General features: G+C 43.2%; 1 protein-coding gene across 2 annotated transcripts in view; it reads left to right on the plus strand.

The window, feature by feature from the left end:
- The window catches only part of LOC146063684 (uncharacterized), a 137,300-nt gene that overhangs the window by 104,157 nt on the left and 14,219 nt on the right, over nucleotides 1-18,924 (plus strand). For both annotated transcript variants that reach the window (XM_083176296.1, XM_083176287.1), the window contains exons 21-23: nucleotides 6,015-6,077; nucleotides 10,966-11,037; nucleotides 12,392-12,466. In XM_083176296.1, coding sequence (XP_083032422.1) covers nucleotides 6,015-6,077; nucleotides 10,966-11,037; nucleotides 12,392-12,466 — 210 coding nt within the window. The remainder of the gene's footprint in view (nucleotides 1-6,014; nucleotides 6,078-10,965; nucleotides 11,038-12,391; nucleotides 12,467-18,924) is intronic.

The raw sequence follows: 18,924 nt of genomic DNA on the forward strand, positions 1-18,924 counted from the left end.
CAATGCCTCATGTGTGACCAAAAAGTGGCAGGACTCAGAAGGGAAGGAGTGATATTTGGATTTTGCAGCACAAATTCTGGTGGAATGATGGTGGGTGCTATGTCGCATTAGCAAGACCCCCAAAGCACCAATACAGTGGAACCCCCCCACAAGTGACCCCATTTTGCAAACTACACCCCTCAGGGAATTCATCTAGGGGTATAGTGTACATTTCAAACCCCCAGGGGTTTCACCAATTTTGATAAAACTGGGCAGTGAACATGAAAAATTACATTTTTTTACACAAAAATGCAGTTCTGGCTCAAAATTTTTTCATTTTCACAAGGAATGAAGGAGACAAAGCACCCCAAAATCTGTGCCCCAATTTCTCCCGAGTACGGCAATGCCTCACATGTGACCAAAAAATACCAGTTGGGTGCATGGCAGGACTCAGAAGGGAAGGAGTGATTTTTGGATTTTGCGGCTCAGATTCTGGTGGAATGAATGGTGGGTGCTATGTGGCATTAGCAAGACCCCCGAAGCACGGTGAAATTATGAACCTAATATTCCATAGATGTGTGGTATATTTTAAAACACTCCTTTATACATAGGCCGGGTTTGTCGGGGCAAGTGTCACACTGGAAAATAGTTTGCTTTCTTATTCCCTTTTTATAGCAAACTTTGCACCTTTTTTGTGTCCTGCCCTTTTTTCCAGTGGAGGGGATTTCATCAGGAAAATGCTGCCCTGGTACAATACGGGGGCCAGTACTAGAAGTACTGGGGCCCTCTGCCTGCTGGTTCCCAAATATTAGGCCCTTTATGACTTCCTCTTGAAAGTGCATAAATGTCCCCCTCTGGCCGGTAGAACGGAATAGCACGTAAGCGTTATACAGTGCCATCTGGATGATATACACGGCCACCTTCTTGTACCAGATTTTTGTTTTCCGCAGGGCACTGTACGGCTTCAGTACCTGATCTGAAAGATCCACTCCGCCCATGTACCTATTGTAATCCAGGATACAATTAGGTTTTGAGGTGTGGGTACTGGTACCTCGTACAGGGACGGAGGTGGTACTGTCTCCGTGAATTGTTGTCAGTATAAGGACATCCCTCTTGTCCTTATATTTGACCAACAACATATTTTCGTTGCATATTCCCCTGCTTTCACCCCTTCTCATTACTTGGGCAATGTGCGTTTTTGGGAGGCCTCTTTGGTTCTTGCGCACAGTACCGCAAGCTGCTGTACCTCTTGAACCAAGGGCCTTAAACAGGGGGATGCTAGTGTAAAAGTTATCCACATAGAGGTGATAACCTTTATCCAGGAAGGGGTGCACTAAATCCCAGACAATTTTCCCACTAACACCTACGAGGGAGGGGGGGCATTCTGGCGGTTGAATTCTTGAATCCTTCCCTTCATAAACCCTAAACCTGTGGGTGTACCCTGAGGTGCTTTCACACAGTTTATACATTTTTATGCCATACCTTGCCCTCTTACTGGGAAGGTACTGGCGGAATTTAACCCTTCCTTTAAAATGTATAAGGGACTCGTCGATACAAATAAATTTTTCAGGGATGTACACCTCTTCAAATTTGGCACTGAAATGATCAATGACCGGCCTGACTTTGAATAGCCGGTCAAAGGTGGGATCATCTCTGGGTGGGCACTGTGCATTATCGGTGTAATGTATAAATTTAAGAATTGTCTCAAATCGAGTCCGGGGCATGGCCATACGGTAAAATGGAGTACTGTACAGAACATCTGTACTCCAATATTGCCTAATTTCTGGCTTTTTTACTATGCCCATATGAAACACCAGACCCCAAAACGTCATCATCTCTACTGCATCTACAGGGGTCCACCTAGCAAATGATGACGTGGGGTTTTGAGCAATAAACTGCTGGGCATATAAATTAGTTTGGTCCACCATTAAATTTATAAAATCATCAGAGAAAAATAATTTGAAAAAGTCAATTTCTCTGAGACCTGTGGAATCAAATTGGATTCCTGGCATGGCCAAAAACTCAGGAACCTGGGGCTCAAAATTGTCTGGTGGTGGGGTCCATACTAGATCAATTATTGGGGGGGGAATCTCAGCTGATCTACGGGGGCGTCTTTGAGGGGGTCCCTCATCACCAGAGGAGGAAGAGGAGCTTAAGACGAATCCTTCAAATTCCCCGCTTGCATCACTGCCTGTGTCAGAGTCAGAGGCAAGCATGGCATATGCCTCCTCCACTGAATACATTCTCCTGGATGACTGGGAGGACATTTGGGAGGACATTTGGGAGGACATTTGGGAGGACATTTGGGAGGACATTTGGGATGCCATTTTTATTTTTGTGTTACTGGTAGTGAAATGTTTCAACACGTGTATAGTGTAGGGGGGGGTACAAACTTTATTTCAACCCGGGGGGTATGTAGTGTGTAGTGTGTATGTAGTGCAGAAAAAAAAAATACTTTATACCAATAAAAAAAAAAAAAAATGAAGGGGTTAAAAATAAAAAATTGAAGGGGTTAAAAAAAAAAAAAAAAGGTCCTGCGCCAAAAATTGAGCACAGATGTTGGTCAGTAACGTCTGTCACTGAACAGCGCTCAAAGGCAACAGGAATCTGATCAAAAAAAAAAAAATAATAGATCAACCCTGTGCCGAAAAAGCTGATCAGTGATGTACGTCACTGATCGGCGCACAGTGGCCACAGGACACCCACAAAATCAGTGTGTGTAAAAAAAAAATTAAAAAAAGACCCCACAGCACTCACAAAAAAAAAAAAAGGTGATCAGTGATGCGACACTGATTACCAGTGAGGGACAGCAGGTGCACAACCTTTGGTGCAACTGACAGTGCAACTGGCAGCAACTGACAGGTATATATATAAAAAAAAAACCTCTGCGCCCCCAAAAAGTTGCTGATCAGCACAGATATACTGATCAGCACAAAAGGGGGGGTAGCAGACACAAAATATACACTCTCTATCACTCTCTGTCACTATCTCTCTCTATCTCTCTATCTCTCACTATCTCTCACTATCTATCACTCTAGGACACTGCAGCAGCAGCACTGACAGTTATATGTATAAAAAAAAACTGCACCCCCAAAAAGGGGGGGTAGCAGACACAAAATATACACTCTCTATCACTCTGTCACTATCTCTCTCTATCTCTCTATCTCTCACTATCTCTCACTATCTATCACTCTATGACACTGCAGCAGCAGCACTGACAGTTATATATATAAAATAAAACCCCTGCACCCCCAAAAAGGGGGGGTAGCAGACACAAATCTCTCTATCTCTCTACCTCTCACTATCTATCACTATCTATCACTATCTATCACTGTATGACACTGCAGCAGCAGCACTGACAGTTATTTATATATAGAAAACCCCTGCACCCCCAAAAAGGGGGGGTAGCAGACACAAAATATAGCTCTCTCTGTCACTATCTCTCTCTATCTCTCTCTATCTCTCTCTATCTCTCTCTCTATCTCTATCTCTCTCTCTATCTCTCTATCTCTCTATCACACTGCAGCAGCAGCAGGAAGTCTCAGGAAGTCAGATCCAGGAAGCGTCCAGCACGCTACAAGCAGTGATAAGGTGATCAGGTAAGGTATTTGCAAGGATCAGGTAAGTATTAGCAAGGATCAGGTCGGTATTCACGGCAGGCAGGCACGGTGACCGTTCTGCACGCTATTCCAGACCGGAATGGCGTCTGCAGCGCAGTCACCGTCAGTTTAAATGTCGCGCCTTGGCTGTGATTGGTCCGTGGGTCCCACGGACCAATCACAGCCTTGGGGGCAGGTGGGGTGAGGGTGGGGTGAGGTGTCATCGTCACCGATGACCCCCTCATGCCCCCTGACGCCCGGCGGTGATTGACACCTGTGTTACCGAGCGTCCGATTCGCTGGTAACACAGGAAAACGCTGTGAATGGCTGTTCACACTGAACAGCCAATCACAGCGATCGCCGACGGGGGGGCGGCATCGCAGCCCCCCCTGGGCATGCAGGGACATGTCTGCTGTCAGGGACAGCAGACATCGTCCCTCTGTCACTGCGTCTCGAGACGCAGTGACAGTTTAAACTCATGACGTACATTTATGCCATGTGTCGGGAAGTACCTCCCGGCCATGACGTAAATGTACGTCAAATGTCGGGAAGGGGTTAAGTGTGTCAACTTGCACAATATGTGGCTTTCCAAATACTTTTTTGCCCCAATGTATCTTGGGTCTCTTTGGTGATAGAACATCCCGGGTAAATATCCCATTTGTCCTATTTACATACTGATGTGTAGTTTTTTACCTGCTGGTATAAGCAGGGCCGGCTTTACCATTAGGCAGCTTTAGGCATTTGCCTAGGGCGCCGGGATCTGGGGGGGGGGGGGGGGGCGCCACCAAGTCTGCAAAGCAAAAAATCAAGGATATCTATGAGAATCCTTGTTGTACTTAATGCAGGTTGCGACTGTAGAACGTCTAAGACCTCACCTCCATACTTTCCCTTGAGACATACTTCCCTACATTGCTGCCCCCCCTCCTTGTACTCTTTTGCGGGTGGCAAAGGGGAGGGTGCAGATGGCCTCTAGGGGGAAAGCAGGGTACTTGCCCACCTTCCCAGTTGGAGATGGGAAGACCACATGATTTTTCTTGGGGTGGGGGGGAGTAGGTTGAAGTTTTTCCTAAGGTGTTGAGAAGCCTTACACCAGCCCTGGGTATAAGGGATGCCCTCGTTTTAACATTTGTTTCAAGTTTGTATGTGTTCTTTATTGATTATTAAAACATCCCTTTTTTTATATACACTGCTGGTATATGTGATTCACATAGATATCCGGCCCAACATAGGAGTAAAACATACCTTTTATAGGAGTTCCAGTGTGGAAGTAAGCATACACGTGAGCACCCATTCTTTCAAGTGTTTGTCTGTATATGTGTTGTAAAGATACCTTAATGAGTATGGTTTATTTTGTTCTATGTAAGCAACGAAGTGGACATTCACTTTTTTATCATGTTCCACGTGGTGATCCTATCTAAACCAACTTTACAGAGTCTGGGAACCCTGAAATTCCATAGTGTGGATACCCAAATATAGAACTGTTCATTAATACTATTCACTAAAAAAAAAAAAAAATTTTGTGTGGATGTGGGACCTAAATCTGGCATTTCAACAGTGACCTTACATACTGTGACATTTGAGAACATTCCTCAGCTGAAATCCTGACAGTGGGGCGCTATATCCCCTGTTTTTGTATGATCTATGATGCGATTTATACGGTTGGTGCACTTATACACAGGATATATGTCTACCGGGGCCAGCTCTACCGTTAGGCAGCTGAATAGGGTGCCGGGTCCTATGGGTGGGCAACAACAAATCTTTCTGTCACAAAATGAAGGATGCTTATGTGGGTATTTATGGCAGTATGTGGTTGGGGGAGGGGGGCAGTAGTTAAGTTCTGCTTAGGGCCTCGAGAAGCCTAAAGCTGCCCATACACGTACCAATTACCCGGTACTTTTTGTGCTAAAATAGCATCGTTGTGCATATGTTGTGCATGGGATGCAATGCTATTTTAGCACAAAAAGTACCGGGTAATTGGTACGTGTATGGGCAGCTTTACGCTCTGATGCTTGCTATAAAGAGGGTGGTTAAAACTAAATTTTTCTTAAAAGATACATTGTAACCTGACTGCAATGTTCAGATTAGTGTGTCATTTGATGAGGAAAACACTGGCCAGTGAGTTGACCGGTCACCTCACTCCCATACAAATTTACAGAACATATAAATGGCAGCTTCATTTTTTTATGTAGAATCATTTATTAAACAAAAATATTTTTCAACAAAAATACAATGTTCACAAGGTGCACATTTGAACTAGTCATAACAATAGATACCAAATCGGCTTAAGATGCCAGCTTCATTTTGATAATTTTTGCTCATTTTCATGGTATACAGTAGTTTCAGAAACATTTCCGTCTAAGCAAAATGTCAGAGGTCTTTCATTGAACTTTCAATATGTTATTGATATCAGTTTTCTCTTTTTTTGTTCAATTTTAGGAGTTGAAAAAAATACTCTAAAAAACAAGAAGACACAAAAGACTAAACACTTTGAATCACCAGGTAGACTAATTTACTATTTTAGTTTGCTCTAATGGCCTGTTAATTTTAGTTATGATGAAGATATATGGGGGTACTTAATTTTCGCCTAGGTGAAAAAACTGGTCTATTTTGCCGCTAATTTATTCAATTATGGGTGTTTTCGCCTGTTTCCATTTTTCACCCATGGCTTTTAGCCTTTTTTGGGGTGAAAATTGACTAAACTCCCGCAATTTCATCAATCTACATGTTTTTCACCAGTGACATTTTATTTCCCCTAGGCGAAAAAGCGTCACAAATTGAATACACCCCATAGTAGATCTTATTGCTCTTGTTACACAGTGAAGCATTTTTTTTTTTTTTTTTTTAAAGTTCTTGGTTTTATGTTTATTATAAGTTTAGATCATTTGTTTACCAATAATACTAAATCAGAAATTCCTGTGTTCAGCCATTGGCTAGTTATGTCTCACTTGCAAGTTATTACACTGTGGACATGGGTAATGCTGGCTCATACTCTGAGTTCAAATTCACCATTACACAGATCTGTCCACATACATATAGCCTCTGGTGACTACAAGTCATGTTCCACACGACGCATAAGCACTGTTTGTCTCAATAACGCTGAGTGACTTTTCCTTTAAAATGCATCTTATTCACAAAGTGTTGTTAATTGGACGCACAAGCAACGTATGCTGATTAAAATATGTGGCCTGTCTTTATTATGTGTGTGTGGCTGTTTCTGCATATTGTACAAAATGAATGTATGCACATTCACAATGATAAAATAGAGACTGTTTCAATAAAAAGTAACAGACAATTTATTTTTACAGATGAAAGTTTAAACTAGGAGGCCACCTATAAAAAATACATATATATATATATATATATATATATATATATATATATATATATATATATATATATATATATATAAACTGAAGTAGTTATCTATAATTACAAGACATGTGAAAAAGACTTTTTATCAAACAACTGTACTTTGTTCCGCTTCCGATTTGACCACAAGACTTCACGCAAATTGATGATCAATATAAACGCTTGCCATATAAAATGATTTTCCGTAGAAAGAACATGGTAGCCGGGCTGTACCCGTAGTGATGCCGGGCCACGGCACTCACAACGGGGAGTCTTTTATGAATAAAGTCACTCACCAATGGGCAGTTTGTTTGTTAATAGATGATGGATAGAGCGGTACGGTATGCCCATATCTCACCTGTGCTGCCGTGAGGTAGTGTCCCGCCGGGAGGAGACTGACGGGTGGACCTCGCTGATGGATGCGGTCAGCGTACCTCTCACTTACGCTGTCGGAGGCTAAAGGTCAAACACTGCGACAGCGTGTTTCTCAACCACGTGTGCTCTTACTGGCGTTCTCCAGGAAAGACTGCAAGCTGCGGCTGGGATGGCTTAAAAGTGCAAAAAGATGTTTATTAAAATTTATTATTGAATAAGGCATTCAGCACAAATGGAAAATATTCTTTGAAAAAGCCCTTTTGGAGGGAAAAATGCGTTAGAGGCTACCACCCAGCCATCTATTTTATACTTTCATCAGCCTGAGATTGTTGGATGACCAACATCAATTGCCATACAGACAACAGATATACATCTACATGGCTTTTTGCACTTTTAAGCCATCCCAGCCGCAGCTTACAGTCTTTCCTGGAGAACGCCAGTAGGAGCAGGAGTCAAGGCACACGTATGCGAGAGACACGCTGTCGCAGTGTTTGACCTTTAGCTACCGGCAGCATAAGAGAGAGGTACACTGACCGCATCCATCAGCGAGGTCCACCCGTCAGTCTCCTCCCGGTGGGACACTCCACTTACTCACAGCATTCAAGACACTACCTCACGGCAGCATAGGTGAGATGTGCATACCGTGTACCGCTCTATCATTTATTAACAAACAATTGGTGAGGTACTTTATTCATAAGAGACTCCCCGTTGTGAGTGCCGTGGCCCTGCATCACTACGGGTACAGCCCGGCTACCATTTTATTTCTACGGAAAATCATCCTGTATGGCAACCTTTATATTTATATTTATCATCAATTTGCTTGAAATCTTGTGGTCAAAATCAGAAGCTGAACAAAGTAAAAAAAAAAATAAAAAAATTGTTTGTTACTTTTTATTGAAACAGTCTCCATTTTATCATTGTGTATGTGCATTCATTCATGGTGTACTAGAATACATTGTATATTAGTGCAGTTTCCCCTTCCTTTTGGATAATTGGTATTTCTCTGTGTGGGCTCCGGGTCCAGGATTATCCCTGTTCCGGATTTAACACAGTGTTTTTGTACATACACTTGTACATTTAGAGAACTGCTGCTCATATCTATATCTAAATATACCTATTTCCAAAATTATTATAATAAATGGTATATTAGCGCCCAGCCGGCCACTGGTCTCCGGGGGTTGAATATTTATTGTACAAAATGCTACGTTAGTGTTTTCCAAAACACACTACAAAGTAGCATTTCATATGCAGATAAAGTCAGGGTTACACACAGAACTTAGCCATGGCAAGACACTGTTAGATAGGCTGTTTACCGCACAAGGAGGCTAGATGTTGGGTAGAAATGTACGCTTTATGATCAGTTTTCATTTTTTAAGTAGAGAACAGTTTGCATTAATCCTTTTTAAGTTTGATTTTCCAAATGCTTTGTTTGCCCTTTATTTAGTTATTTATTATAAAGTGTGGGATTGGCTACAGATGAGGTAAAGGTAGATGGGTAAGAATGGTATAAGTAAGCATAATTAACACTAACTAGTAGATGTGCCTGGTTTGAACTGGGCAACTATATGCTGGGTGGAACACAATAAGCAGGGTTTTTATAAAAAATTTAAAAGGGGTAACTTTTTAAAAAATATTTTTTTTGTAAAAACCCTACTTATTGTGTGGCTGCAAAGAACTGTCACAGTTTTCAGACCACCCAGCAGGTTCCATGTTCCATTTCGTCCAACGGGTGCACTGGGAGGGGTAAATTTTACTAAAATAGGAGATCTTTTCAAGATTGGATGTTGCCCATAGCAACCAATCAGATTTTACTTATTAATTTAGCATCTTCTAGAAGATAATAGAATCTGATTGGTTGCTATGGGCTACATGCCATCTTCAATAGCACTCCCATCTTAGTAAAGTTATCCCAGAGCGTACACCAACTTTCACAATGGTGATACATTGGAAAATGGCAGGCAAATGTTTTGCCACATCCAAAATTAAGCATCAATTTATAATGCCAAGACCATTATTTTGTTATATGACAAGAGCGTCATAGATATGTCACTTATCCAAGGCCTACTTCTGTTCTTAATATATAGCAATAAGCATGTATACAGCACAGTTTGCCTAGGTTTCCATTTTTTTAAGTGGACAGCGATAAGAAAAATTGTAGTTAAACAGATTACTGAGAGCATTAGTAGAATGAAATCATTAGGCTCTGCAGAGCAACGAATAATTATTTTATACCACTGGCGTGCAGATCTTGAGCGAGGCAGTGGCCATTTGACTGAAGTTAATGTGTAAGCATGTGCTCCATGTAACAGATGCATGCTTTCTATATCCCATGGAATATTTGTTACCCATTTTACACCAAAATCCTAGGTCCATCTTGGGATTTGGATTCAGCTCCAGATGCTGTTCTGCTGGTGCTTGGAGGTTATAAATCTCTTCCTATGCTGTAAATGGTCACCCGTTACTTGGGTTATTTGGTACTTGTTTCCTAGCACGGCGCCCACGATTTTGAGTCGTATGGTATCTTATGCATTGTATCGCATCGCATGCCATATAGCCGCATGCGATATGATTTAAGCACCCTATACGATTTGTAATTGTATAAGCACTCTAATGGGTGCTTACAATGTTAAATGCACCCCCACTATCAACGCCAACCCGAAGCGTGGCGGTACACGTCCTCCTACCTCTTCATACCCCCACTATGCACGTCGGCGTGGAGTTGATTTTATATAGTGTGGGGAGCGCAGCGAGCGGACGCTTATTTACATGTATTATGCTCTGTAAAGCGCTGCGGAATCTGTGTGCGCTATATAAGAAACTGTTAATAAATAAATAAATGTATTCCGCTGCGCTCGCCCCGCTTCGTGCTGGTTGGCTCGCTGCGCTCGCCACACTATCTAAAATCAACTCCACTCCGACGTGGATAGTGGGGGGTATGAAAAGGTCGTAGGACGCGTACCGCCACCGCTCGCCATGCTTTGGGTTGGCGTTCATAGTGGGGGGTGCTTTTAACATTGTAAGCACCCCTTACGGTGCTTATACAATTAATAATCTTATAGGGGGCAAATTTAACATTGAAAACACCCATTAGGGTGCTTATACAATTTAAAATAGTATACCATTGTATATGGCATACAATGGCATACAATGCGATGGTATATGATTTAAAATTGTATAACATCGGCTGCCATCGCGTAGCATCGCATCGCATCGCATACCATTGTATGCCTTATGGTATATGATCCGATGGGTGCCATGCTAGGAAACAAGTACCGGTTATTTTTGGGGTCCTTTTTACACAAAGCTGTGACCTTGGTTTCCCCGCCAATTAATGGGCTGAAAGTCAGTGGCCCTGCCATACAGATTGTAAAAAAGGTCATTGATGTGATTTCAACCCAGAGTAAATTGTCCAAATAAGCCAAAAATTGGCATATAACTGGATGTTCTTGATATATTTTCATATAAGACATAATCATTGTAACTATATCTATTCAAAGTTTTAGGAGATAAAAATTGTTCTTAAGATGAAAAGAATAAAACAAAAAAAATATTCATAAGATTTTTTTTCTTCTAATGTTTAAATTTGCAATTTAAAAATATAGTATGAATGTAAGTAGATTATGTAATGTAATTCCGATTTTTAATATTTGAGGTCTTATTTTAGAACCCTGCGAACCGAACTTGGATCATTTTGATATACTTCCAGCTTCAGATACTCAAAGTAAAGCACTTCATGGTATGTTGCGTAGTTCTTGTTTTATTGTTCTACAGGTAGTCCACCGATTTTCTGGCGGCTGATGGTCCGACAGCTGTTTTAATCCGGACACCTCAGTTGCCAGGGGGAATTCGGATTCGGGTGGAAAGGGCTTAGAGGAAAACCGTAGTGGGTGGGGTGGTGGTGGGGTAATGTATAACTCACATGCTGCAATGCTAAACACAGGTCCTGGTATGGTAGTAGGTATGATTCCGTTGTCTTCCATAATAAGTCCTTGTAGTTTCAAATTAGAATGTGTTCCCTCATTTTCCTTTAACCACTTAACTGACTAATTTTGTTCCGCAAAAAAATGGTAAGAAAGTGTTTTTTTTTTTAATTTGAAAGTTTAAAATGTATTTTTAAAAATATAAGGGGTATATACTATAATTGATGTGGCGGTGATGTTGGTGATCAGAGGGGCACAGCAAGGTAGCACCATCTTACTGGATGTTATATGACCAGGCCCAGTAACCGACTCATTGCTGCACTAAAGAAAATGTAAAAGGTGAAATAGCAGAAGGGATAGTACAGATGTGTCCACGTACACCATTGCTCATATTCGCAAAATACTTTTTGGTACTCTTTACCTAGGACGGCGAACCCTCGCGGGCATCGCGTCCATTGCATGCACTAAAGTAACGGGTGCGACGCGACCGACGCGATGCCCGCGATTTCCCATAGGGATCAATGTTAAATTTTTCAATGGACGCGATTTTTAGTTCAATGCCTCAATGCCTGCGATTTTGCCATAGGAAACAATGTTAAATGGGCCACAGAGCCCAAATAGCCACCCTTAGCAGTGAAATGTCCCCCACAATTGTTAACGACACCCCACGATCCACGCGAACCCAAAGCGTGGCGAGCGGCGTCGGTACGCGTCCTCCGACCTTTTCATACCCCCACTATCCACGTCGGCGTGGAGACATAATGTGAGATTAACCATGCATCCTTGGGTTAATGGAAATCTCTCATTCAGTTTGCCAGAATATATTAAAGCAGGATCAGAAAATAAACCTATATATTTATTAGATCTTGTCTAGTGTAAAATGATCGCAAGAATTTAATTATATGAATGTGAGTAAAGAAAGTACAACCTGTAACAACCTATGTTGTTACTACATAGAATGCAATATATAAAAAATATTGAACTTATTACCATTGGTATTTATGTATATTCCACACATTTCTTGGGAGCTGAAAACTGTACCCTTCAGAACAATGAAAGTAAGAATATTCAGTGTCAATCAGCAGGCAGGGTGTTTCTTCTTTTAGTAATGTTCTTATTTGTAGTTTAAATACAGATTTCAGATTTTAATATGAATTCTAATTCTTTCAGATGCTTGTGAAGAAGATACATTGGATGATATTGCTATTGTTTGGGATCCAGATTCAAAAAGTGATGCAGTTGTTGGTATGTTGCAAATTTTTCACTTTTTATTCATAAGAATGTACAATGTAGCAATCAATACAACTAATTTAGAAGTTACTAACAACCATCCCAGAGCAGCTATTATTTGCTCAGAGCTAATGTAGTCTATAGCAGTGGTTCTCAACCACGGTCCTCAAGTACCCCCCCCCCTCAGGTCATCTGGCAGGTGTACTCGTTATTCACTGGCAGAATTTAAAAGATCTCAGGTGGAGCTAATTATTTAACCTGTGATTCTGTGTGGAGATCTGAAAAACCTGACCTGTTGGGGGTACTTGAGGACTGAGGTTGAGAACCACTGGTCTATTGCTACTCTAGTCAAAGCTTTGCCCTACTCCTGAAAATACAGTCTTCCTAGCTATATATACATAAAAACTTACTCATATGCTTTTGACCAAATCCTTGGAATAATACTGTAGTTGTGGAAGTCCAATTACTTTTGTTTCACTTCCCTAATTTGAGTTCAGCTGCTAAACACTATTGTCACAGAGAGGACTCTCTCTCTCTCTCTCTCTATCTCTCTCTCTCTCTCTCTCTCACTCTCTCTCTGTGTATGGTGTAGTCAATGTGGCAGTTGCTGCAGTTCAGGTCCCATATTTTGTGCTAAGATATTAGGCCCACTGTAACATGACACGTTAGGAGCTGATTGGCTGTGTACACATCAGAAAGACCGTTCTCCTTCAGTCCACTGTACTTTTTCTCCTTCATCCACTATGTGTCACTGGAGTTACACTGGGGAATAGAAGGTGACCACAGGGAGCATGGGCACTTTAAATATAAAATTAGTGTGGCCAACTCCTCCCCCCCCTCAGGCAGTCTTAGTTTGTGCCCTCATGGGAGCAGGCTGCAGCTACTGTGAGTACTGTGACTAACAGCGGAGGTCAGGGCACAAATAAGGCGGCTTATAGCAGAGGATTCTTTGAATCTGGCGCCATTGGAGAAGGAGCTGCCGGGCGGGGGGGGGGGGGGGGGGGGGCGCGAAGCTACCGCGTGGTGCTCCCGGAAATCCCCAACGTTACAAGGTGCAGGCGGACATTTTCTTGAGACTTGGTGCCGCTGGACATGCTGCTGGAGGCTCCGAGTCATGCTTGCCTGCTCTACCAAGGCTGCATGTTACAACACCCATACTCTCCTGGTGACCATCCTGCTACAGCTCTACCCAGTCTGTGAGTTACAGTGGGGGTTTAGAGCTTGGTGTAGACAGTGGGGCTGTGTTAAACATTAGGGCTATAGCACTCCCTGTGTGTGTGTGTGTGTGTGTGTGTGTGTGTATATATATATATATATATATATATATATATATATATATATATATATATATATATATATATATATATATATATATATACACACACACCATAGCGCGGTTTAGACCCTGTGGCAGCTTCTCCTTTTCACTGTCTCTCCCATCCAATGTTTCTATCTGGATCTGCTATACCTACTCTCCCTTGGGTGTGTGGTAGTGTGTAGATTGCTCTGTGTGACATATATTTGTCTAATATGGCAGAGAATTGCTTGTAAAATGTGTAATTCTAAATTTACACCTTCCTCTGCAGGGATTGAATACTGTGATAAATGCACTGTAAATCCCACCCGTGTCACAAGCCCCAGTGGACCCCCTTTCTGGGCCACACAGCTTACAGATGTCATGACAGAGGAAGAGGGCGCTTATCTTCTGAGCTCTCAGTCTCAGAAAGATAGGGAGACATCTAGAAGCCAGCAGAGTGATTTAGCCTCTGCTGTACACAGCCTCACCAGAGCCTTAGCTCCTGGCCACTCTGACCCCCACCCTTCCTCCTCATGGCTCCCCCCCCCCCCTCTTGCTGAGTAAGAGGGCCTCTCCACTACTAGTGGCAGGGGGTAACTCCAAGAGAGATGCTTGCAAGAAGTGTAATGCAAAATTTACACCTTCTACAAAGTACCCTATTATTGTATAGATGCAATGCTAAATTTATACAAGCTTTTGAGGGCATGTTACTTTGTGATATGTGCACAGTAACCCCCTTTTGGTATAATCCCCTGTAAATAGCCCTGCTTGGGCAGCTTATCCTCTGAGCTTTCACTTATCAGAAGGACAGAGAGACTTCAAGAAAAGCCTCTGCTGTGGAAGGTCTAACTAGAGCTTTGGCTCCAGGACCGGTTGACTGCTCACTGATGTTATGTGATACTGCTTCCCGAAGGGACAATGAGAGGCAGCCTCTGCTGGCAGAGCCTAGTTACTGCCTCTCCTGCACCCCTGTTTTCTTAAAATACAATGTGTCCTCAGATTATTACAGTCAGTGTGTACATGCAGTTTGAGGGGGTACAGTTTGCAGGGTCATACAGAGGACAGCAGGAAGCTTCAGGCTTGCTGTGCTTCTTTTACAATGTTTCATCAGATCTCATGTACTGTATGCTAGGGATGGCCATCGACCATCGATGACTAGAAATCATTGATGGTTTATGGCCGTTGTCGAATAGTTTTGACATCGATGGGGAGAACCAGATGGTTTCCCACCATCGATGTCAAGCTTAAACGAATAGTTTGTTTTTGCTTTTTTTCCCCAAGGTGTCGGGACACGGAACATAGCTCCGCCCCGGCACCCGCGAAGCCCTGCCCCCGCATTTTGATTGGCTTACTGGCCAATCAATCAAAGAAAATGGATGACCATTGATATATAAAAACATTGATGGTCGTCCATTGAATATTTATACACTATCGATGGACAATTGCACTTTTGCCATCGATGGCAACCATCGATGGCAAAATCAACGATAGCCATCCCTAATGTATGCTGATGTTACCTCAGGGTGACACAGGGGTCACTGCCTTACTCTGATGCACAGGTACAGGGCTTGTATCACTACAGTGTACACATACAGAGCTAGTTACAGTTCTGGCTCAAGTGTTAAAGACCTCTGCAAAACTTCATAACCCTGCCTGGCCATAGTCTTAGTCTGTTTAAGCCACCCATACTACCATTGGTCAAACCCCTTTCCTACATAGGACAGGGAACTATGGCAGACTCCACCAAGAGTGGACTATGAAGTTGTAATTTCACCAGGAATAACTTTCAAGGTTCCTGTTCAATGGAAGTTGGAGAAAACCTATAGTAATTTTCCTGGCTGCTAGTAGCCTTGCACCCCAGCGGGGTAGCATTTTGGGTGGATGCAGCTGTTGCAATAAAAACGCCCCTGATTCTGACAACATGCCAGAATTAGAGTAGGGTGAATTTGCACCCCCAGAGGATGTGCAGGATGTGCATTCTTTTGACACACAAGACCCTGCCCAGCCCTCACAGGGGATTGAGGACTTAATTGACATGGTCAAAGTCACCTGTAATGTTACGGAGGGAGTAGATACTCCTAGCCGACCATCCCTTTTTGGCAAAAAACAAAAGCAGTCATCCAACTTCCCCACTGCGAAGGAATTGGATGACCATGCAAACAAGGCCTGGAAACATCCAGACAAACATTTTCAAACCCCTTGCAGGTTTTTACAAAATTATCCCTTACTGCCTGAAGGTAGAAATACCCCCAGCGGTGGACTCATCTGTGTCACGACTGTCAAAAAAGACAGTCCTTCCAGTTCCTGGGGCCACCACCCTCAAGGACATCTCTGGCCGCAAGTTGGAGTTAACCTTGAAAAATATTTATTTAGCTGCTGGGGTATTTCAGCGTTTGGCGCAAGTCGGGTGCTGGGTTAATAAAGCCATAGGTATATGGGCCTCACGAATCTCATCTGAGATACGTGAGGGCTCTGACCCTGCTACTATCATGCAGCTTTCAGAATAGATTCAAGAGGCTTCCACTTTTCTGATGGAGGCCTCCTCTGATGTTGGTATTGTTGCAGCTAGAGTTCTGCACTATATTGCGGTTCGAAGAGCTCTCTGCCCAGTGGCAGGTGGACGCTGAATCAAAGCATGCAGTAGAGTCCTTGGCTTTCAATGGGGAGCTCCTGTTCGGCCCAGAGCTGGATAAATGGATATCCCAGGCGACAGGAGGTAAGTCTCACTTCCTCCCCTCTGCAGCACTGCCTCCTTCTCGCAGGACCGCCCAGGTGCCATCCTTTCGGTCCTTACGTCCCTCAAACAGATTTCGAGGTCGATCCAGAGGGGGTGCTCCTTCACACTGAGGTTCCAGAGGCTGCGGAAGAGGTGCCTCTACAACCACACTGGACCCTAAAACCACCAAGCCTACAGCAGGACGGTATTCCGTCCCAGCTGGGGGACCCCAGGTTGGGAGCTCGACTGAGGCATTTTAGTCTCGTATGGCTCCAGCACCTCCAACCTTCAGCAAGGAAAGATGTTTGCGATCTGGGATTGGACCCTCCTCACCACGGACGCCAGTCTCCGGGGTTGGGGAGCGGTCACCTTGGAACACCAGTTCCAGGGGTTGTGGACACGACAGGAAAGTCTCCTCTCGATCAATGTTCTGGAGCTAAGCGCAGTCTATTACGCTCTTCTCCAGGCGAAACGTCTCCTTCAGGGCAAGGCCGTCCGTGTCCAGTCCGACAGTATCAACAAGCAGGGAGGCACACGCAGTTGTGTAGCCATGAAGGAGGTCAGCAGGATCCTGCTCTGGGAGCAAAATCACTCTCTCTAGACCTGTTGGCCATTTTCATACCTGGAGTAGAAAACTGGGAGGCCGACTTTCTCAGTCGGCAGGATCTACATCAGGGGGAGTGGTGCTTACACCCTCAGATTTTTCAGAGACTGATCCATCAATGGGGTGCCCGCAGGTGGACCTGATGGCGTCCTATCACAACTTTCAACTCCCCAGGTTCTTCGCTCGAATGCGAGACACACAAGCAGAAGGGGTGGACTTGCTGGTCGCTCCGTGGCCCTTCCAGTATGTATACCTCTTTCCACCATTTCCGTTGATACCTCGAGTTCTTCAACGCATCCAGAGAGGAGGAGTCACGGCTGTGTTGGTAGCACCAGACTGACCTCGTAGGTCTTGGTACACCAACCTTACAGCACTGCTGATAGACGAGCCGTGGCCCCTGCCTCTTCAGGACGACCTTCTCAGCCAGGGACCCTTTATCTTCCCAGATTTAGGTTGTCTTGATTTGACGGCGTGGCTGCTGAAAGGTCCATCCTGAGGCATGCTGGTATCCCCAGAGCAGTGATACCCACCATGCTACGTGCTAGAAAGGAGGTCACCTCGGCACACTATCACCGCATATGGCGTTCTTATGTGGTTTGGTGTGAGAGGCGTGGAATTTCCACATCCTTGTTCAAAAAAGCAAGACCTCCGCGCTCTCCATCTTTTTCCAGAGGAAATTGGCCTTGAGATGCAGACCTTTTTCCAGGGTCTATTACAACTACCCATTTGTCCTCCAACGGCTCTCTGGGACCTTGACTTGGTCCTCCAGTATTTACAGAGTTCAGTGTTTCAGCCTTTGGAGGGATGGACCTCCGTTATCTCACGTGGAAGATGATCCTGTTACTGGCTCTCTTGTCATTCTGGCAGTGGATGCATCCCATACATCCTGGCCATTTAAATCTTGGGTAGAGTGAGAACTGTTGGCAGGAAGAATGTGGTTTGCTGCTGTGAGTTTGGGGAGGATGTCTTTGTACAAAGATACACCTTTTGTGGTTGAATTGACTTATTTAAAAAATGAAAGAGACTAAATCTTTAGCTTGCCATGTACAGCTGGTCATACTGAAGGTTATTAGATCTTTATATTATTGACCAGATCAGTGACTAGCTTAAGAGTGGTTCCACAGTGTTATCCACTAAAAATGCTATATTGGGCATCTACTTGCTTCAATGTTCATATTTTTCACTGTTGACTTATATTCAGTTTTTAACTTTTTTATGCCAAAAACTGCTAAGATTGGGAATTCATACTCCCTATTAAACCTATTTCCCACAGAATATCTGGGGTTACACCATTATGCTCATTGTTCGGTTTTGTTGCCTTGTGTGTTTTACATGTGCTTCTTGCATTCCCGTTTGGTTTTCTGCTGTGCAAGATATGAACTGATGAGACAGGGTTGGAGACGGGAGTAGCTAGAAGCTGACCATTTAGGTGCTCAACTTCTGCACTCTCCACACAAATCTATGGTAGCAGTGTCCCCTAGTAGTATTGCCAAAATAAATTAAGTTTTGGTGCCAAATGTTTTTTCAAATGCGTAAAAAACAAAGCAACAGTAAAAAATGGAATATATTTGGGTTTATTTTTATAATTATGCAGTTGAAAATGGTATGGATGTTACTCTATTTGAAACCTTCAACATAGTTAAATTTAGAGCACCCCCATTTTTGCCAGAGTTAAAGAGGACATTTATTTTAAACTATGTATTTCCTATAATAGATATATTTCCGCTGGTACTGTTTTGCATATCTAATCTATAGAATGAAGATAGAAAAAGGTTAGTACTTATGTTTAACATAAGTAATGGTGGTATACATATAATTATTTTTTGCAGGTTACCTCCAATGTGCGCTCCAACTGT

This window comes from Crinia signifera, chromosome 1 (genome assembly GCF_055691185.1).
Source record: "Crinia signifera chromosome 1, ASM5569118v1, whole genome shotgun sequence".
NCBI lineage: Eukaryota > Metazoa > Chordata > Amphibia > Anura > Myobatrachidae > Crinia > Crinia signifera.